The sequence below is a fragment of the Anomaloglossus baeobatrachus genome, chromosome 9, assembly GCF_048569485.1.
Source record: "Anomaloglossus baeobatrachus isolate aAnoBae1 chromosome 9, aAnoBae1.hap1, whole genome shotgun sequence".
In the NCBI taxonomy this organism is placed as follows: Eukaryota; Metazoa; Chordata; class Amphibia; order Anura; family Aromobatidae; genus Anomaloglossus; species Anomaloglossus baeobatrachus.
Window position 1 is genome coordinate 85,303,694 of NC_134361.1, and position 22,928 is coordinate 85,326,621.

General features: G+C 51.9%; 1 protein-coding gene across 1 annotated transcript in view; it reads left to right on the forward strand.

Moving 5' to 3' along the window:
- Positions 1-1,455: 1,455 nt before the first annotated feature.
- The window catches only part of ATRX (ATRX chromatin remodeler), a 355,842-nt gene continuing 334,369 nt past the window's right edge, over positions 1,456-22,928 (forward strand). The window contains exons 1-2 of the mRNA XM_075323857.1: positions 1,456-1,511; positions 1,759-1,845. Coding sequence (XP_075179972.1) covers positions 1,826-1,845 — 20 coding nt within the window. The 5' untranslated portion in view covers positions 1,456-1,511; positions 1,759-1,825. The remainder of the gene's footprint in view (positions 1,512-1,758; positions 1,846-22,928) is intronic.

Below are 22,928 nucleotides of genomic sequence, written 5' to 3' on the forward strand. Positions count from 1 at the left end.
GCCAGTCCACTGTACAGGTCAGGAGGCGGCCAGTTCACTGTACAGGTCAGGAGGCGGCCAGTTCACTGTACAGGTCAGGAGGCGGCCAGTCCACTGTACAGGTCAGGAGGCGGCCAGTCCACTGTACAGGTCAGGAGGCGGCCAGTCCACTGTACAGGTCAGGAGGCGGCCAGTCCACTGTACAGGTCAGGAGGAGGCCAGTCCACTGTACAGGTCAGGAGGAGGCCAGTCCACTGTACAGGTCAGGAGGAGGCCAGTCCACTGTACAGGTCAGGAGGAGGCCAGTCCACTGTACAGGTCAGGAGGAGGCCAGTCCACTGTACAGGTCAGGAGGCGGCCAGTCCACTGTACAGGTCAGGAGGAGGCCAGTCCACTGTACAGGTCAGGAGGAGGCCAGTCCACTCTACAGGTCAGGAGGAGGCCAGTCCACTGTACAGGTCAGGAGGCGGCCAGTCCACTGTACAGGTCAGGAGGCGGCCAGTTCACTGTACAGGTCAGGAGGCGGCCAGTCCACTGTACAGGTCAGGAGAAGGCCAGTCCACTGTACAGGTCAGGAGGCGGACAGTCCACTGTACAGGTCAGGAGGCGGCCAGTCCACTGTACAGGTCAGGAGGCGGCCAGTCCACTGTACAGGTCAGGAGGCGGCCAGTCCACTGTACAGGTCAGGAGGCGGCCAGTCCACTGTACAGGTCAGGAGGCGGCCAGTCCACTGTACAGGTCAGGAGGCGGCCAGTCCACTGTACAGGTCAGGAGGCGGCCAGTCCACTGAACAGGTCAGGAGGCGGCCAGTCCACTGAACAGGTCAGGAGGCGGCCAGTCCACTGTACAGGTCAGGAGGCGGCCAGTCCACTGTACAGGTCAGGAGGAGGCCAGTCCACTGTACAGGTCAGGAGGAGGCCAGTCCACTGTACAGGTCAGGAGGAGGCCAGTCCACTGTACAGGTCAGGAGGAGGCCAGTCCACTGTACAGGTCAGGAGGAGGCCAGTCCACTGTATAGTCCAGGAGGAGGCCAGTCCACTGTACAGGTCAGGAGGAGGCCAGTCCACTGTATAGTCCAGGAGGAGGCCAGTCCACTGTATAGTCCAGGAGGAGGCCAGTCCACTGTATAGTCCAGGAGGCGGCCACTGTATAGTCCAGGAGGCGGCCACTGTATAGTCCAGGAGGCGGCCACTAACTGTATAGTCCAGGAGGAGGCCAGTCCACTGTATAGTCCAGGAGGCGGCCACTAACTGTACAATCCAGGAGGAGTCCAGTCGACGCACTTTACCATCCAGGAGGCAGCCATTGTGCCGTACAGCAACCAGCGGCACCTCCTACTGGACTGGACAAATCAGAATTAGGGATACTGCTGACGTCACACCCCCTGGCAACAGCCTCCTTGTTCCGCGCCGTCAGCCATTCAGAAAATCTCTCCAGAGCCGGGTTCATCCAATCAGCGCTCAGCAGTGCGGGCGGGGGGAGAGAGCGCCAATTCGATGCGTCTCTCTGCTCCCTCCTCCGACAAGATGGCGGTAACTGCTTTGTTTCTGGGTCTTCGCCGAGTACTGTCTGTGTGATCCGGGGAGGCGGGGAGGAGCGGGCTGGCAGGGAAGGGAGCGATCCTCAGCGCTGTAGTGAGAGGGCGGCAGTGGCCGGGCTGTAGCGCTGAAGCCGCCGCCTGCCCCGTCACGTCCCCCCGGCGTACAGGCCGCGCCGCCTGCTGAGGAGATTCTCACTTGTCTGTATTTTGTCCTCGTCATCCCCTCCCCCCTCTTACAGGATCTCCGGGGAATGGACGCGCATCGGTGAGCGGGAGGCCGAGACACGAGCCGGGCGGAGGAGAGACATGACAGCGGAGCCCATGAGGTAGGCCTGAGGGCCGCGGGCGAGGGGAGGCCGGAGAGCCGGGGCGAGGGGAGGCCGGGGAGAGCCAGGCAGACCCAGCGGCCGGTACCACACGTGGCTCTCCGCCGGTGCCGGTAATGACCCCGGTGTACGGTACTGCACGGCCGCATGTCCGTTTAAGAAAAACTGGCTCTATAACATCACGTGATTAACCCCTTCACCCCGGGATTTTCCGTTTTCTCCTTTTCTTCCAAGAGCCATAACTTTTGTGTTTTTCCATCAGTACAGCCGTGTGAGGGCTTGTTTTCTGCAGGGCGAGTTGTACTTTTGAATGACACCATTCTGGCCCATATTGTACTGGAATTCCGGGGGAAAAAAATCCAAAAGCAGTGAAATTGCACAAAAAAGGAATTCCACTATTTATTTCTTTAATTCTCCATGTTCACTATATGGTAAAACTGACCTCCAAAATAAATGTGCTTGTGTCTCCATTTTCTGAAACCCGTAACGTTCTCATTTTTTGGGATCGGGCCCGGTGATGGCTTATTTTTTGAGCTGGTGTTTTACTGATACAATTTTTTGGTTAAATGTGATGTTTTGATCGCCTATTATTGCATTTTATTGTAATATTTCAGCAAGCAAAAAAAAAAAAAAGCCAAAAACGTAACTCAATTTTTTTTAATTCTCCGTTTGAGGGAACCACCCAGCAGGTTTTTCACACATAAAGTGCAGGCACTACCATTGAGGGGCTAGGACGCTGATTGATCTCATACCTCCAGTTTAGAGATTGGATGCTTGATTGCAGAAAAACCCTTTATCAATGCTTCAGAAATAACGTCCTTGGTGGAGTGGCTTGAGCATCAGGGTGGGATGTGGACCAGGCCCTCAGGAATGCTTCCTTCTGGCTTGCCTCCTTTATCTAAATTTCACACTGCTATTGCTGATGTTAGTGACGCATGTGCATTGCTAGAGTGACGGTGTCTTTAATAAAATTGTGCCAAAATCAGCGCATGCGCATACTGCCATCTTCGGCGTCATTTTACTAAGGACACTGTGAAGATGACTATGAGCGTTGCGCATGCGTTGAGGAAAACCAAATTCAACCTGTGCATCCACCGCTGTCACTCATTTGTCTCCACATTGTCTTCAATAAAATGGCTCCGGAGATCGTGGTTATTAGTGATGGGCAGTCCGACTCTTTTTGGTGATCCTGTTCCCATGGCTCCGCTCACCAAAAAGAGCTTGATCGTTCTCGGCTCCTTATTAAATATGTGTTCACCCCAGGTGAACAGATATTTAAGATTATTATAACGCCGCAAAACCCCCGCCCACCCGCGGCTAAACGCCACCCACTTACAAGTGACCAATTAGATTGTTGAGTAGGCGGAGTTTAGCCGCGGGTGGGCAGGGTTTCAGTGGCGAAAAGAGCCGTTTAGATATTTTAGTGGCTCTCAATGGTGATCAGGCTCCCTGCTGTGACCGACAGCGGCCGGATCTGTGTGTCGGATCGTTTGCGACCGACACATCACTAGTGGTTATGTGCATGCGCTGATTCAAGCACCATTTTATTGAGATCATACTAGCAATGCACTTGCGCCGATGGCAATGGCGGTGCAAAATTTAAAGAGTAGGCAAGCCAGGAGGAGGAAACGTTCCTGAGGAGCCGACCCACATAGTCCCTCCCCGATGCTCAAGCCACCTCCCCAATGGCTTAATTTCTGAAAGTTTGATGAAGGATTTTTCAGCAATCAAACATCCAATCTGTAAACTGAAGGTGGGATTTGAATCAACATCCTTGCACCAGTATGGCAGTGCCTGTACTGTATATGGCAAAAACCTTCTGATTGGTTCCCGTTAAGCTGTTAACCAAGAAAATTACCGTACTTTTCGTTTTGTAAGACGCAGTGGATTATAAGGCGCCCCAAATTTAGAGAAAAAAGGAAAAAATTTGGGGTCCGTCTTATAATCCGGTGGTATCTTACTGGAGGGGGGGCACAAGCGGTGGTGGAGCGGGGTCACAGGAGGCAGGGGCGATACTGCGTGCAGTGCAGTGGGTGTCCCAGATGCTCGCTGCAGGCGCTGTGTTGCAGGAGGAGCATCCGGAAACTGTCAGCGGTGCGGGATTCAAAGAAATGGCGCATGGAGTAGACTCGTGCGCAGATGGGGCTCAGCTCAATGACAAGCCAAGATCTCATTTGCGCACGCGCTATCTTCGGGCGCCATTTTCCTTAAGTCCGATGCACGGAGATAAATGGTCCGGAGGCAGCGTGTGCGCAGATGAGATCTTAAAGAGAGCGCTCTATCTGCGCACACGCCGACTTCGGGTGCCATTATTTGAAACCCGCACCGCCGACATTTTCACAATAGCAGCCCCTACCTCACTGTCCGCAGCTGCAACACAGTGTCCGCGGCCTGCAGCATCTTTTTTGACCCCTCTCCACCTCCCCACGGTAAGCTACTTTCGGATTATTAGACGTACCCCTCATATTCCCCCAAATATTTTGTGAGGAAAAGTGCGTGGTTATAATGTGAAAAATACGGTAATTTATTTTAGATTTTGATTTGGATATTTCTGAATGTGGCAATACCAAATGTGTATTTATTTATTTTTATTTTTACATTATATTTTCAATGGGGCAAAAAGAGGACGATTTGAATATTTTTCTTTTATCCCTGTTTTTAAACTTTTCCCCCTACTTTATATTTACTAGTACCCTTAAGCGACTTGAAGCTGTAATTGTCCAATCACTTGTCCTGTACAGAGCAGGGCATCAGCACTTCTCTGTACAGCAGAAATCTTGATCTCTTGTGAACACTGACATTCCACATTCACAGGAAGTTCATCATGACAAACACAGGGGTCATCAGTTGACCACCGACTGTCAATGACAACCCATCGGTACCCTGCGATCACGCCGATGGGGGGTCGGGAATGACCCTTCCTGCCAGCTTGTCTTAATTCTCGCTGCCACTGGTTAACAGCAGTGGGTGAATATTCCATCCACTCGCTGCTGTTAGACATGTCGGCTGATTAAATCAGCTGACGTGCAGGGAAAGATGTGGGCTAGCGTGCGAACCCGCATCAAAGGCAGGGACATGACCTATGATGTATGTCAGTCTGTTTTTAATTCCTTCATGACCTATTTGAATCCTTCTAAGGGTACCGTCTCACTAAACGACGTACCAGCGATTCCGACCACGATATGACCTGGTCAGGATTGCTGGTGCGTCGCTACATGGTCGCTGGTGAGCTTTCAATCAGGGAGATCTCACCAGCGACCAGCTACCAGCCCGCAGCGACTCGTGGAAACGATGCTGCGCTTGGTAACCAAGGTAAATATCGGGTAACTAAGCAAAATGCTTTGCTTGGTTACCCGATATTTACTCTGGTTACCAGCGCACATTCAGATTGTTCCTCTTTCGCTGTCAAACACAGCGATGTGTGCTTCACAGCGGGAGAGCAACAAGCAAAAAATGAACCAGCACTGTGTATAACGAGCAGCGATTTCACAGCAGAGGCCAGGTCGCTGCTCAGTGTCACACACAGCGATATCGCTGATGAGGTCACTGGTGCGTCACAAAATCTGTGACTCAGCAGCTAGTGATCTCGCTATGTAAGAAGTACCCCTAAGTCCTATATAGAAACAGGAAGTCTCTTCCCAGCATGCGCCATGATTAAAATGACACATCTACATCACTCAACACTTTGTAGTTCTAAAGCCTGCTTTACACATTGCAATTTCGCATATCATTTCGTATGCGATTTGCAACGCCCCCATCGTATGTGTGGCACGTTCAATTTGTTGAATGTGCCGCACAAACGATTAACCCCCGTCCCACGTACTTACCCGTCCATACGACCTCGATGTGAGCGGCGAACGTCCACTTCCTGGAGTGGGAGGAACGTTCGGCGTCACAGCGACGTCACGCGGCAGCCGGCCAATAGAAGCGGAGGGGCGGAGATGAGCGGGACGTAAACATCCCGCCCACCTCTTTCTTTCCGCATTGCCGGCTGGAGCCGCAGGATTCAGGTAAGATCTGTTCAATGTTCCCGGGGTGTCACACACTGCGATGTGTGCTGCCTCGGGAACATTAAACAACCCGACGTGCAATTTGTCAGGATTCAAAGACGTGCGTGCGATGAATGTTTTAATGTTCAATCGCACGTACCTGTCACACACTACAATGTACCTTACAATGCCGGATGTGCGTCACTTACGACGTGACCCCGCCGACACATTGTAAGATATATTGTAGCGTGTAAAGCGGCCTTAAGGCTAAGTTCACACAAGGCATTTTTAGCTGCGTTTTTGGGGTGTTTTTGAGGTCACAGAGATGCACCAAAATGCATGCATTTCCTTCTCCCAGCAAAGTCTGAGATTTCGATTTTGCTGTTCACACTGGGCATCTTTTGTTCGCTGCATCTTGGCTGCGTTTTTCAAGATTCAGCCAAGATGCAGCATGTCAATTCTTTTTGCGTTTTTACTGCATTTTTGAGCCCTCAAGACAATAGATTTGACTTAAAAAACGCATTGAGCAAAACGCAGTAAAAACGCATTTAGCTTGTCTGCGTTTAGTCATGTCATGACATACACCTAATGGAAAAGAGACGATTTAACTGGATAATAGGGCACAATTTGCAATTTTAAGTTTACAGTGCCATATAATATGATCACTGCAGTATATTAAAGGAGAAAAACTTTTGGTCAGTGTGCTTCCTTCAAGGGATTGTACCATACTTGGACCACCTGTTCTCAATCTGAGTTTTGCCCAAAGTAAAATAAGAATACTCACACTGCGTTTTGCCTTAAGTTTAGTGGTCCCGTCAAGGCATCCGTCCCCTCCCCCACACCACAACAGTGTTTGGGACGCATGCGCCGACAGGGCCATTGACTGTAATGGAGCAGACTACGTTAGCGTGTGCTTTGTCTTGTACCATTTTCGGGCATATATGTTTTCTGCAGGCGTACACCAAAACGTGCCAGAGGCGTCGGTGCTTGCTCTCCTGGGCACGTCACCATCAGCTGCCTTCAGACTTACAAGTTATTAATAGGGGTCAGACCTACAGCTGCTCTCGCTTCCTATTGAAGTTTGAAAATGACCCATTGTTTAAATCCGTTTTTGGTGTTTGTATTTTTCAATATTTTTGGCAATTTTTTTTTCCCCATATCGCAATCTTTATTAAAAATAAAAAATAGAAATCTTGCGCTTTTCATACAGGCACTGGGCTGCCTTTAGACTTTTTCATGACTTCCACATTTAAATTAGCAGCAATGACTATACTCTGCTCCTATCGTTTGTAGTGAAGCATCTAATGAGCGTGTGCAATTCATAATAATTCATAATTCTTTGCAATGTTGCCTCTGATGATATTGAGCCTGCTGAGAACTTCCTGAAAGGACAGGTCATGAGTTTAAAGAGCCTTAGTGGCCAGTGTGATAATTTCAGGATTACCTGACATTCTTCTGTCTCCTGAGCCCTACAGCCTTTCAGTGGCCGATACACTCACGATTCCTTTGGACAAACCTTGGCTGCATGATGAAAATGAAAGTGCAGCAGCTCATTGGGGGCCTCTGACTGCGAGACTCATGTGGTATAATGATGAGATTACGAACATCATTTTAATATAGATGGAGCTGTCTGAGGACTTTTTTTTTTTTGTGTGCAGAGCTGGTGTTTTTTAGTGACACCATTTTGGCGCACATACATTGATTACTTCTTATTGCATTTTTCTTGATTTAGATTAAGCGGCAAAGTTGCATATTGATTTTTGTTTTTTCTTAATATGACTTTCATGGATGCAGCGATATTTTGGGGGCCTTGAACCTGCTTTCGCTTATACAGTAAAAACAAAACAAAGTGAAATGGCCATTACCAACAGCAGGTCATATTACCGGTACACTAGCAGGACACAGCAGCGCACATGATAAAGGTGGGGGCAGCACATGTGAAAAAGCCGTTCACAACCTACCAATTCATGGGGGAGGGGGCTGCTGCTATTAGACATGCACATAGCTTGGGCTTGCGTAGGGCGCCAGTCACACAGTTGCTTGTGATGCACAGTGTCTGGTTATTGATGCACATACTGTTAGATCAGGTAGGCTGCCCAGCACTATATGAGTGCACCTCACAGCACAGACACCCAAATTCACCCAACAATAATGGGCCTGGATGCATCCTGACTTTTTCTTAAATATGAATCTGACTTTATGGAGGTAGCGATAGTTTGGGAAACGTGAACTTGTGTTAGTTTGATCGCTTATATAGTAAACTGCACCCACCATATTTTAGTATATACCGTATTTTTCGGACCATAAGACGCACTTTTTTCCCCCCAAATGTTGGGGGAAAGTGGGGGGTGCGTCTTATGGTCTGAATGTGGCTGCGGGGAATGTGGGTGCTGCGGTGGAGCGGGTCATCGGGGGCACGAGCAGGCTGTAGCAGCCTGACGTGACCATGTGGACCCGCTCATTTAATATGCACGCCCATCCCCCGCCCATCGTCCCTCAGCGCTGAAGCCGGCGCTGACAGGTGGGCGGGATGATGGGCGGGGGATAAACAGCCGGCTCGCATGATCACCCCTGGCAACTACGGCCTGGAGTGATCATGTGCGGCTGTATTCACTGCCCACCGCGTATCATCATCAGCGCGGGGAGCAGTGAATCAGTGTACAGTACTCACCGCAGCATCGCTTGTCCTCCCGTCTGTGTCAGCGGCAGCGCCGCTGATTGGAGCCGTCCCCATTACCCTGCTGGATCGTGATCATCTCCTGTGTTTGTGCCGGCGGCTGAGTGGAGACTAGCGGCGCGCACAGCGATGACGTCATCGCTGTGCGCACGTGACCACACGCAGCCGCCGGGACACTGGCACAGACACAGGAGATGATCGCGATGCAGCAGGGTAATGGGGACGGCTCCAATCAGCGGCGCTGCCGCTGACACAGACGGGAGGGCGAGCGATGCTGCAGGGAGTGAGGTAAAGTGAGGTGAGTATGAACGTTTATTTTTTTTATGTGCCACAGGATGCGGCCATACATCAGGATGGGGGCATATTATGAGCCGGATGGGGGCATATTATGAGCCGGATGGGGGCATATTATGAGCCGGATGGGGGCATATTATGAGCCGGATGGGGGCATATTATGAGCCGGATGGGGGCATATTATGAGCCGGATGGGGGCATATTATGAGCCGGATGGGGCCATATGCCATGATGGGTTATATAGCAGGATGCGGCCACATGCCAGTATATAGCAGGATGCGGCCATATGGCAGGATTACGGTATATAGCAGGATGAGGGTCATATACTGTATATACCAGGCAGGGAGGATCATTACCAGGATGCGGCACCTTAGTAGAGAATTTGGGGACATTACCCTCATAACAGTGTCAGCAGCAGATCCTCGCCCCATGACAGTGTGTCATGACCACATTTTTTGCTTAAAATTTTATTTTCCTATTTTCCTCCTCTAAAACCAGGGTGCGTCTTATAGTCCGGTGCGTCTTATAGTCCGAAAAATACGGTAGATAAATCAGGCCCCCGGCTGCCATATTATCACATTGGGTGGGTGTTAGGAGTATTTGCACACAATGTTGTAATGCAGGGGTGGGGAACCTTTTTGCTGCCGGGGGCCATTTGGAAATTTCTGCCAACCTTCGGGGGCCGCACAAAATTATCAATGTGAAAATGAACCAACTATATTTGGTCAAACAGTTTATTAACTCACCCTTACTGTAATGGCTGGAGCGGCTTCTCTTTGGTGCGGCTGTGATGTTCGGTGATACTTATGTTGCTTCTCTCTTTTCCAGGTTTGTCTCGGTCTGGAGCGCAGGCAACTCTTTGTGATAATAATATTGGTAGACTACATACATCACACAGCAGACACAGGGACTGGAGTATATAAATCACAGGAGACACATTCATGACTGAAGGGGCTGTTGGGATATACATCACACAGGAGACGCTGGGACTGCTGTATATACATCACAGGAGACACCTACATCACACATATATATGCCCCCAGCCCCCTTCTATGATGTATATGCTTTCAGCCCCTCCTGTGAGGTATATGCGCCCAGCCCCTCCTGTGAGGTATATGCGCCCAGCCCCTCCTGTGAGGTATATGCGCCCAGCCCCTCCTGTGAGGTATATGCGCCCAGACGCTCCTGTGAGGTATATGCGCCCAGACGCTCCTGTGAGGTATATGCCTCCAGCCCCTCCTGTGAGGTATATGCGCCCAGCCCCTCCTGTGAGGTATATGCGCCCAGACGCTCCTGTGATATGTACAGCCCCAACATCTCCAATGTGATGTATATACCCCAGCGTGTGATGTATATGCCTCCTAGCATCTCCAATGTGATGTATATATCACAGGAGGGGTTGGGGCATACACATAACAGGAGATGCTGGGGCATATCCATGACAGGAGATGCTGGGGGCATATACATGACAAGAGGGGCTGGGGAACAGACATAACTAGGTCACAGGGAGGCGTAAGCATTGCTGTGGGGCACAGACGGCACTGGGGTGGAACACACATCACTAGGGCAGCACAGAGAGCACGAACATCACTAAGTGGGGGGGCACACAGACAGCACTAAGTGGGGGGGCACACAGACAGCACTAAGTGGGGGGGCACACAGACATCACTAAGTGGGGGGGCACACAGACATCACTAAGTGGGGGGGCACGCAGACATCACTAAGTGGGGGGCACGCAGACATCACTAAGTGGGGGGCACGCAGACATCACTAAGTGGGGGGCACGCAGACATCACTAAGTGGGGGGCACGCAGACATCACTAAGTGGGGGGCACGCAGACATCACTAAGTGGGGGGCACGCAGACATCACTAAGTGGGGGGCACGCAGACATCACTAAGTGGGGGGCACGCAGACATCACTAAGTGGGGGGCACGCAGACATCACTAAGTGGGGGGCACACAGACATCACTAAGTGGGGGGCACGCAGACATCACTAAGTGGGGGCACGCAGACATCACTAGGAGACTGGGGGGCACAGACGTCACTAGGGGGTACACAGCATTGGAAAGAAGACAGCACTGGGAGCTGCACACTCCACTGATGGGGCACGATGCTACACCGGAGAGCGGAAGGCGCAGGGGAGCGGGCGGTACACATACTGGGAGCTGCACACTCCACTGATGGGGCACGATGCTACACCGGTGAGCGGGAGGCGCAGGGGAGCGGGCGGTACACATACTGGGAGCTGCACACTCCACTGATGGGGCACGATGCTACACCGGTGAGCGGGAGGCGCAGGGGAGCGGGCGGTACACATACTGGGAGCTGCACACTCCACTGATGGGGCACGAGGCACCGGTGAGCGGGAGGCGCAGGGGAGCGGGCGGCACACTTCACTGATGGGGCACGCTGCACCGGTGAGCGGGAGGCGCAGGGGAGCGGGCGGCACACTTCACTGATGGGGCACGCTGTACCAGAGAAGGGGCGGTGAGGGGGGCGTCACAATGCTGTGGGACGGAAGTGCACGCAGAGCGCTAAACCCACCCACAGAGTCGAGTTCTGAGCACGCTGACACCTGCTAGCGAAAGAGCTCATTGGTGCGTTCAAGCAGCACATGTGGAGATTTAAAGGGCCGGCGGCCGGTAAAACCACGGCGGTGGCCGGAGTACTGCGCCCCCGGGAATCTGCCCGGGGGCCGCACAAAAGGTCATGGCGGGCCGCATGCGGCCCGCGGGCCGGAGGTTCCCCACCCCTGTTGTAATGTAAACACTGCTTGATTCACGGCGGTCTTAAATGGTTAAATGACAGTTATCGCAGCAAGTTTAGGCAGATGCTCGCTGTGTAGCACAGCAGACATAACCCTGTTATGATGCGGCTCAGCTCTTCAGCCCTCTTCACTTTCGGTGACCCCCATATAGGACACATTAGTTTCTTTGTCAGTAAGGGGTTGCGGGTTACATACACTATTGTTTTAGATGCAGTCGTGAAAGCAGCAGAAATATGATTACCAAATTTCTTACAAAACAGCTCAGTAATGATATTAAATCTTAACTTTTACTAGTAAGTTAAAATTGGACAAACATACTTATATAAGGTGCAAATAATTGTGAATTAACAATAACCCTGATTTCATATGTCTGAAACACACAGGCTAGGGTCTATTTATGGTATTGGTGACATTGTCAGGACATGCCCCATCTGTACATTCAGGAAGGGGAGATCCATCGGTGAGTGGTTGATACAAAGCCATTTTGTCCCACCAAGAAAAAACACCTTGGAAAAAACTCTCTACCTGCAAATATAGTTTTCTTTGTCGCCCCATTGGGAGACCCAGACAATTGGGGTGTATAGCTTCTGCCTCCGGAGGCCACACAAAGTATTACACTTTAAAAAGTGTAACCCCTCCCCTCTGCTATACACCCTCCCGTGCATCACGGGCTCATCAGTTTTTATGCTTTGTGTTGAAGGAGGCACACATGCACTCATGCTCCCATTTTTAGTCAGCAGCAGCTGCTGATTATATCGGATGGAAGAAAAGAGGGCCCCTAACAGGGCCCCCGGCATGCTCCCTTCTCACCCCACTAAGTCGGCGGTGTTGTTAAGGTTGAGGTACCCATTGCGGGTACACAGGCCGGAGCCACATGCCGTTTTCCTTCCCCATCCCTTAGGAGCTCTGGGGAAGTGGGATCCTAACCGGTCATCCAGCCACTGGGACCGGGCTCCCTCCGCAGCCCCTGGGGGAATCTGCCGGACAGGAGACGGAGTATCGTCAGGGACATGGCCCTGCATCTACAGGTACTCTGTGTCCCCGTTGGGACGGTGCATGAAGCACCTTGGCCTCAGACGCAGCTGCGACTGCGGTGTGGATTTTTTGTCTGGGACTACCGCGCCGACCGTGCCTGTTTGTCGGCCGCGGTTTTTACTTTAGTCCCCGGCTTTTGCGGCCTAGTGTGTTAAACTCCCGCCCCTGAGCCTGCCAGTCAGGGAGAAAGGCGGGACGGTCGGTATGATGCCGACAGTGAGGGCTGGAGCACACTTCGCTGTCCTCCGCCCCCCTCACTGATCACTATGGGCCACCAGGTTCCCGCACTTTTGCGGTTCCGCCCACGGCTCTCTCCTCCCCTCAGAACGCCGGCAGCCATTGTTATAATTCTGCCGGTGGAGGATCTCAGAATCTGCTCAAAAACTGCTCTGGGAGAGGGGGATCCTAACCGGTCGCCATGCTCTGGGACCGGGCTCCATCCGCAGCCCCTGGGGGATTCTGACGGACAGGAGACTGGACATCATCAGGGACAGAGCCCTGCATCATAAGGTACTCTGTGTCCCCTGAGGGACGGTGCATGCAGCATCTGTGTTACAAATGCCGCAGCGGTTGCTGAGTGGTTTGTGAGACTGGGACTACCGCGCCGACCGCGCCATGTTTGCCGGCCGCGTTTTTAAATTTAGTCCCCGGCTCTTGCGGCCTAGTACCATTTACTCCCGTTCTCGGGCCTGCCAGTCAGGGGTAACGACGGGACGGCCGACTGGACGTCGGCAGGGAGGGCTGGAGCATACGTTGGTATTCTCCTTCCCCCTCACTGAGCACTGTGGGGCACCAGTTTTCAGGTGCTGACCCCCCTTGGTGCCGCAGGGTATATATACATGTTTATTTATATGATCTCACTGTTCGGCAGCATTATTTGCCTTTGGCTGTATACCCTCACTGATTACTCTGCGGACGACATGCCGTTGTCTGCTCTTAAAGAGTAAGGGTGCCAAGGTACTGGCTTAGTTACAACCTGTACCTCTTGTGCGGCTATATTACAGGCAGGTTCCACATACCCTCATTGTGTACAATGCTTGGCCCCGAGGGCACTCACTCAGCCGGAGCCTCCGGCACTGGTGGGACCCTCGGCCAGGTGGTACCGCCGGGTTCCACTGCACAGATGACAGGGACAGAGTTTGCATGTTAGAATCAGCAAATCTCTGAGTAGCTTTCACATTCCAGGACTCAGTCTATGGACAGAGGGTCTGCTAAGATACTGGAAGCCTTGCAGTCCAGACCGATAACACAGGGCCAGGGAGCTGTGAGTTCATCGCTCCCGGGTCCCTCTGGGTCGGTACAACAAGGGGCTCCTGGGGTAACACCCAGATCCCACGGTGAGAACTCCGTCACGGACCGCGGCCTTTGTTAGGCTAAGCGGGCCCGCTGGGAACCTTCCCCGACTTCATCAGGAGTGCGTGTCTCGATCACTCTAACTCCAGAGGGGCCGTCCAAAAGCAGAGAACTTTACGGACAAACGCTTACTAAGCGCCTTATTGACACGCGTTACCCTTTTCCCCCCTGACGTTGTTAAGGGTTGGGCTCAGTGTCACAGGGTGGATTCTCCAGTCCCTTGGCTGGCGGCTAGATCCGTAGTATTAGTGAACGAATGCCACTGACAGGCAAATAAGCTTATGATGAAATCCATCTATGAAGCCATAGTCGCATCTTTTGCTCCAGCCTTCACAGCCGTGAGGGCACTCCAAGCTATCTCAACTTCTCTGGCTGAGATTGTTGCGGTTGCACATACTCTGCCCCGCAGGTTGAGTCCTTCACTTCTCAGGCGTAGGTTTTTTCGTTCTACGCCATGAACGCCGTTCCTGGACTCTGCGAGCCGTACAGCGGTAGCATCCACCAATGCGGTGGCAGTCTGCAGGGCCATGTGGCTACGTGAATGGAAGGCAGGCTCTGCTTCCAAGAAGTTCTTAACCGGTTTGCCATTTTCTGGCGACCGTTTGTTTGGCGAGCAATTGGAATAAGTTACTAGACAGTCCAAGGGAAAGGTCTCGTCCTTGCCCCAGTCCAAAGGTTTCGGTCATTTCGGTCCTCAGCAAGTTCCGTTCCTCCACGTCCAACAGGTCAGAGGAGGGCTAGAGGAACTCTTCTGCATGGCGGTCTAAGTCACAAGGCGGCTTCCTCATGACTTCGGCCTCACCAAGACCGCGTCCTCGGTCGGTGGCAGGCTCTCCCGCTTTTGCGACGCCTGGTGGCCACATGTCCAAGACCGATGGGTGAGAGACATTCTGTCTCACGGTTACAGGATAGAGCTCTGCTCTCGTCCTCCGACTCGTTTCTTCAAAACATCTCCGCCCCCCGAGCGAGCCGATGCAATTTTTCAGGCGGTGAACACTCTGAAGCCTCGATGTCACAAGGAGACTTCCTAGCATCAATTGACATCAAGGATGCTTATCTCCATGTGCCGATCGCACCCGAGCTTCAATGCTTCTGCGTTTCGCCATCAGGGACGAACACTTCAGTTCGTGGCACTGCTATTCGGCCTGGCGACAGCCCCACGGGTCTTCACCAAGGTCATGGCAGCAGTGGTGGCGGTCCTACAAGGGCCACTCGGTGATCACTTACCTAGACGATCTTCTAGTCAAGACACCCTCCTGGGTGGCATGTCAGCACAACCTGACCATTGCTCTGGAGACTCTCCAGGGGTTCGGGTGGATCATCAAATTTCCAAGGTTAAAACTGACACCGACCCAATCACTGACTTGCCTCGGGATGGAGTTTCATACTCTCTCAGCGATAGTGAAGCTTCCGCTGCATAGTCAGCGTTCACTACAGACAGGGGTGCAATCTCTCCTTCGGGCTCAGTCACCCCTTGAGGCGCATCATGCACTTTCTAAAGAAGATGGTGGCAGCAAGGGAGGCAGTTCCCTTGCGCAGTTTCGTCTGCGTCCGATTCTATCGGACACCGCAAATGGGACAGGAGGTCAACGTCCCTAGACAAGAACGTCTCTCTTTCCCTTGCAGCAAAACCTCTCTTTTCACTTCCTGGGCGGAGGAAAAATCCTCCCGGCCCCCAGCTGAGGCTGTGGTCACGACGGACGCGAGTCTGTCAGGGTGGGGAGCGGTCTTCCTCCACCACTCGGCTCAGGGAACCTGGACTCCGACAGAGTCCTCCCTTCAGATCAATGTTCTGGAGATAAGGGCAGTGGATCTAGCCCTAAAGGTGTTCCAGCGGTGGCTGGAGGGCAGGCAGATCCGAATTCAGTCGGACAACGCCACGGCGGTTGCGTACATCAACCACCAGGGCGGCACACGCAGTCGTCAAGCCTTCCGAGCAGTTCGGCGGATTCGGCTGTGGGCGGAAGCCACAGCCTCCACCATCTCCGCAGTTCACATCCCGGGCGTAGAAAACGGGGAAGCAGATTTTCTCAGTCGCCAGGGCATGGACGCAGGGGAATGGTCTCTTCACCCGGACGTGTTTCTAGAGATCTGTTGCCGCTGGGGAATGCCGGACGTCGAGCTAATGGCGTCTCGGCACAACAACAAAGTCCCGGCATTCATGGCTCGGTCCAAGGATCACAGAGCTCTGGCGGCAGACGCGCTAGTTCACGACTGGTCGCAGTTTCGACTGCCTTATGTTTTTCCTCCTCTGGCACTACTGCCCAGAGTGTTACGCAAGATCAGGTCAGACTGTCGCCGCACCATCTTCGTCGCTCCAGACTGGCCGAGGTGATCGTGGTACCCGGATCTGTGGCACCTCACGGTGGGTCAACCGTGGGCACTCCCAGACCGACCAGACTTGCTGCCTCAAGGTCCATTTTTCCTTCTGAATTCTGCGGCTCTAAACCTGACTGTGTGGCCATTGAGTTCTGGCTCCTAGCGTCATCAGGGATATCTCCAGATGTCATTGCCACCATGAGACAGGCCAGGAAACCAACGTCCGCCAAGATCTATCACAGGACTTGGAGGATTTTCTTATCCTGGTGCTCTGATCAGGGTTTTACTCCCTGGCCGTTTGCCTTGCCCTCTTTTCTTTCTTTCCTTCAATCCGGAATGGACAAGGGTTTGTCTCTCGGCTCTCTCAAGGGACAAGTATCGGCGCTTTCCGGTCCCACCTTACAAGCGTCCGTTAACACCCTCTGATCTTAACAGGGTGCTGACGACTCTTCAGAAGCCACTTTTCGAGCCGATGCGGGATCTCTCTATCTCGCCTTTCGCAAAGGGTGGCCTTCCTAGTGGCAGTCACATCACTCAGAAGAGTGTCTCAGCCAGCAGCGCTGTCATGCAAAGCCCCCTTCCTGGTGTTTCACCAGGATAGGGTGGTTCTACGTCCGGTCCCGGACTTTCTCCCTAAGGTATCCCCGTTTCATCTCAATCAGGATATCGTCTTACCCTCTTTGGGTCCGCATCCAGTTCACCAAGGTGAAAAGGATTTGCATTTATTAGATCTGGTGAGAGCACTCCGGCTCTACATTCTCGCACGGCGCCCCTGCGCCGGTCTGATGCGCTCTTGTCCATATCGCGGGCCAGAGTAAGGAATTTCAGGTTTTCAAGTCAACCTTGGCTCGGTGGATCAAGGAACCGATTCTTGAAGCCTACCGTTCTTTTAGGCGTCCGATTCCTGCAGGGCTGAAGGCCCATTTTACCAGAGCCGTCGGTGTCCTGGGCATTGCGACACCAGGCTACGGCTCGGCAGGTGTGTCAGGCGGCTACCTGGTCGAGTCTGCACACTTTCACGAAACACTATCAGGTGCATGCCGATGATTCGGCAGATGCCAGCCTAGGTAGGCGACTCCTTCAGGCGGCAGTTGCCCACCTGTAAGAGGGGGCCGTTTTTTCGGCTCTTTTTATCGAGGTATTCTTTTACCCACCCAGGGATTGCTTTTGGACATCCCAATTGTCTGGGTCTCCCAATGGAGCGACAAAGAAGGGAATTTTGTTTACTTACCGTAAATTCCTTTTCTTCTAGCTCCTATTGGGAGACCCAGCACCCGCCCCTGTTCCCTTCGGGCTCTTGTTCTTTGTGTACACATGTTGTTCATGTTGAATTGTTCTTTTGGTTCATGGTTTCAGTTCTCCGAACATCCTTCGGATTGAATTTACCTTAGACCAATTTATAAGTTTCCTCCTTCCTGCTTTGGCACCAAAACTGATGAGCCCGTGATGCACGGGAGGGTGTATAGCAGAGGGGAGGGGTTACACTTTTTAAAGTGTAATACTTTGTGTGGCCTCCGGAGGCAGAAGCTATACACCCCAATTGTCTGGGTCTCCCAATAGGAGCTAGAAGAAAAGGAATTTACGGTAAGTAAACAAAATTCCCTTCATTCTGCAAGTAAATAATATTACAGTCCTGCCCAGCTGCTTCACTGAAAGTGCAGCTACAGGAAGATAATCGATTTATTTCCTCCCAGCAACTGCTTGCTTTCATCCCTGGGGTCATGCATAGAGAGGCTTGAGTCATCCTTCAGTCCTCACCGACTATACTGTGAGTGGCAGCTTTGTCCAGATCCCAGCACTTGATTGACAGTTCGCTTTGCACCGATGCACTGCAGATCATGCTTTTAATGAAAGTCCTGTAAGCGTACTTAAGTAAAGTGAGCGGTGACTGAAGCTGCTCCCCGCACTCCTACATGACTGAAAGCCGCTGGCCCAAGGGAACCATTGTAATGCTATTTACCTGAATATTAACCCTATATCTCCAGGTAAGCAATTATCCAAGGTGACCGTTTCCTTTAATAAAATGTTATGTTTTTTTTTTTTGGTTATAATCTGTACAATAGGTGTTTTGTTCACATTTACATTTTTTCAATTCTGTTTTTTCGTTATGTCATAATAGATAAATGGAATACAAGTTGGGGATGGCACAGTAACATGTCCGACACCAGTGCATGAAAGAGCCCGTTAACTCTGTTGATCTTTGGGGTTTTCATTATGATGTCCATCATTTTACCTTAAGGGTATGTGCCCATGGTCAGTTAGCAGCGATTTGGACACATCCTCTTTCCACTGCTTCCAAAACGCTGCGTTGCACAGTAGATGGGATTTAAAGAAATCCCATGCCCACTGTGCTTCTTTTTTCGGCAGCGTAAACTGACATGCGACGCTGCTTTCTGAGCTGCAGCATGTCAATTTATGCTGCGGAGACATAGACCAAGTCTGCAGTGGCCCAAACCTGATCTTGAGCGCAGGCCGCAGCGGTCTCCTGCGGAGGGGACACGCTATGTCCAGGACGCAGCATGTCCTGATCGCGTGCACTCACCTAAAAAAAAAAATTGCTCAATATTTTTTTTTTTTTTTTTTTTTTTTTTATGTACTGCAGTTTGAAAGACTGCAATAGAGGCTCCTAACTCCACTTGTAAGACGTGTGGAAGAGAACATGAACTAAGTAAAATATATTTTATAATATATATATATATATATATATATATATATATATATATATATATATATATATATATATATATATATATATATATATATATATATATATATATATATATATATATATATATATTACACAAAATATTGGTATGATCACCTAAACAATGTCATGAGAGAATAAAAAAGTGAGGGACTTAGACTAGGATGAGGCTAATACTAAATATTACGCAAGGTCCTAAAATCCAGAATTAGCTGCATTAGGCTATGTTCACACAGTGCATCTTTTATTGCGTTTTCTTTGTCGCTCCATTGGGAGACCCAGACAATTGGGTGTATAGCTATTGCCTCTGGAGGCCACACAAAGTATTACACTTAAAAGTGTAAGGCCCCTCCCCTTCTGGCTATACACCCCCAGTGGGATCACTGGCTCACCAGTTTTGTGCTTTGTGCGAAGGAGGCAACACATCCACGCATAGCTCCACTTTTTAGTCAGCAGCAGCTGCTGACTATGTCGGATGGAAGAAAAGAGGACACATATAGTGTCCCCAGCATGCTCCCTTCTCACCCCACTGTATGTCGGAGGTGTTTGTAAGGTTGAGGTACCCATTGCGGGTACGGCGGCAGGAGCCCACATGCTGATTCCTTCCCCATCCCTTTTTACAGGGCTCTGGGTGAAGTGGGATTTACCGGTCTCCAGGCACTGAGACCGTGCTCCATCTACAGCCCCTGGAGAAGATGCTGGATGGAGCGGAGTACATCAGGGACATGGCCCTGCTTCCTCAAGGTACTCTGTGTCCCCGTGCATTTGGCGCTCACACCGCAGCATGCTGGGTGTTGTAGTGCGCCGGGGGACATCAGCGCTGCGGCGCCTGTGCCATGGCCTCATTCAGCTTTGCTGAAGCAGGCTCACTTATGGGAATTGGTCGCGCCGGCCGCTGGGACTGCGGCGCGGCTGGCACTTGTAGTGCGCCGGGGACTTCAGCGCGGCCTGCGCTTTTACGGCGGCCGCGCTGATAACTAGAGTCCCCGGCTTTTGCGGCCTGCTTCCGTTCGTTCCCGCCCCCAGACCTGCCAGTCAGGAGAGGGGCGGGACGCTGGCCACTTCCAGGAATCGGTCGCGCCGGCCGCTGGCAGCGGCGCGGCTGGCACTTGTGGTGCGCCGGGGACTTCAGCGCGGCCCGCGCTTTTACGGCGGCCGCGCTGATAACTAGAGTCCCCGGCTTTTGCGGCCTGCTTCCGTTCGTTCCCGCCCCCAGACCTGCCAGTCAGGAGAGGGGCGGGACGCTGGCCACTTCTATGAATCAGTCGCGCCGGCCGCTGGAACTGCGGCGCGGCTGGCACTTGTGGTGCGCCGGGGACTTCAGCGCGGCCCGCGCTTTTACGGCGGCCGCGCTGTTAACTCGAGTCCCCGGCTTCTGGGCCTAGTCTCCCTTCGTTACCGCCCACAGCCCTGACAGTCAGGGTAGGGGCGTGACGCTGCATAGAGCAGAGCTGAGAGCTGGAGTATGTTTTGCATACTCCACCCCTCTCACTGTGTGCACTGTGAATCCGGATTCCCGCACTTTCTCAGGCACGCCCACGGCTTCCTTCTCTACAAGGACACCGGCAGCCATTAGTGTCAGTTTCTGTACGATACAGAGACAAGTGTGGAAGACCCTGGCATTCTGATAGTCACACAATCGCTGTAACAGGCGTTAAGCAGCACCTGTGGTGCTAACCCCACTAGTGCAGAAGTGCACTTATAGATATGCTTGTACTGTATATATATTGCACTGTTTGGTCGCACGTTGTATATACCCTCCTGGATTATGCGGAGGAGTTATCAGCATATTCTCTGTGTAAAACAAAGGTGCAGAACCACATGTTTTTCTATACAGCTGGTACAGCATGTACGGCTATACGGCCGGCAGGTACATAGACTCCCATTGTATGCACTAATGGCCAGGGGATGAGGACGGTGTCTGCAGTATTTACTGACAGTTTTTCTGAGACTATGGCTATGATACTAGAAGCCTAGCAGTCCGGACATGTCTCTCACAATATGGGCACTGTTGAATCATTGATCCATGGCCCCCCTCAGTGTGAATAACTAACAGCTCCGGGAATGTCACACGCATCCCAGAGTCACGGCTCTGCACGGACGTCAGTCCCAGACAGCCTAAGTGGGCTCGCTATGAGCGGCCTCGGTTTCATCAGGGTCCTAACAGAAGGACTCGCTGTGTAATGAGGCGGAAGTAGCGGCTCAGGATTCTGATCCTGAGACCGCTCTCAATCTGGATACACCTGATTGTGACGCCATAGTAAATAATCTTATAGCGTCCATCTATAGAATGTGGGTTATTTCTCACAGCTCCTCCAGTGGAGGAGTCAGCTTCACGTATTTTTCTGGACCACTCTGCCTTCAGAGAGGCAGTCCAGGAACACCACGCTTATCCAGATATGCGCTTCTCCAAACGGCTTAGGATACACGTTATCCCTGTCCCCTGACTTGGTCAAGGACTGGACCCAATGTCCCGAGCGGCATCCTCCAATCTCCAGGCTTGTAGCTAGATCCATAGTTGCAGTGGGAGATGGAACTGCAAACTCAAAGATGCCACTGACAGACAGATGGATCTCTGGTCGAAAGCCATCTATGAGGCTGTCGGCGCACCGTTGGCTCCGGCATTCTCTCCCTTGGGGCACTCCAAGCTATTTCAGCTTGTCTTACACAGATTGACACGGTTACACGTACATCTGTGCCGCAGGTGGCATCCTTAACCTCTCAAATGTCTGCATTTGTTTCTTACGCGATTCAGGTTGTCCTGGACTCTGCGAACCGTGCGGCGGTAGCCTCCGCTACTCCGTGTTTTTAAGCAGAGCCTGGTCTGCTCGTTAAGTGAATGGAAGGCAGATTCTGCTTCCAAAAAAGGTTGCCTAACCAGTTGCCTTTTTCTGCTGACCGACTGTTTGGTGAGCGTTGGATGTAACCATCAAACAGTCCAGGGGTAAGGATTCATCCTTTCCTCAGCCCGGACACAACAAACCCCAACAGAGCAAGAGGCAGTCGGGGTTTTCGGCCTTTTCGAGGCTCGGGCAGGTCCCATTTTTCCTCGTCCAATGTGGACTCAAAAGGATCAGAGGAGCTAAGATTCTTAGCGGGCTCAGTCTCGCCCAAAAAAGCGACAGTCTGAAAACCCGCTTCCAAGGCGGCTTCCTCATGACTTGCGGCCTCGGTCGGTAGCAGGCTCTCCCGCCTTGGCGATATTTAGCTGCCATAGGTCAATGACCATTGAGTGTGAGACATTCTGTCTCACGGGTACAGGATAGAGCTCACTTCTCGTCCTCCAACTCGATTCTTCAGAATTTCTCCACCTCCCGGCCGGGCCGCTGCTCTTCTGCAAACAGGGTGCACTCTATAGGCAGAAAGAGTGATGACCCCCGTTCCTCTTCAGGAACAAGGTCACGGTTTTTACCCCAAATTCTTTGCGGTACCTATAACAACGGGCCGTTCCGTCCCGTTCTGGATCTAAAAATGCTCAGCAAGCTCGTGGACACCAGGCGGTTCCGGATGGAATCCCTCCGCCATGTCATCGCCTCAAGGTCCCAAGGATATTTCCTAGCATCATTAGGCATCAAGGATGCTTATCCACACGTGCCGATTGATCCAGAGCACTAGCGTTTCTACGCTTCGTTATAGGAGACGAACACCCTCTGTTCGTAGCTCTACCTTCCGGCTAGCGACAGTCCAACTGGTCTTCGCCAAGGTCAGGGCAGCAGTAGTCACAGTCCTGCACTCTCAGGGTCACTCTGTGGTCCCGTATTTAGACGATCTACTTGTCAAGGCACTCTCTTAGGAAACATGCCAACACTGCCCGAACGTTGCGCTGGAGACTCTCTAGAGTTTTGGGTGGATCATCAACTTTTTAAAGTCAGATCCGACCCCGACCCTATCGATAACATATCTAGGCATAGAGTTTCTTACTCTCTCAGCGATAGTGAAGCTG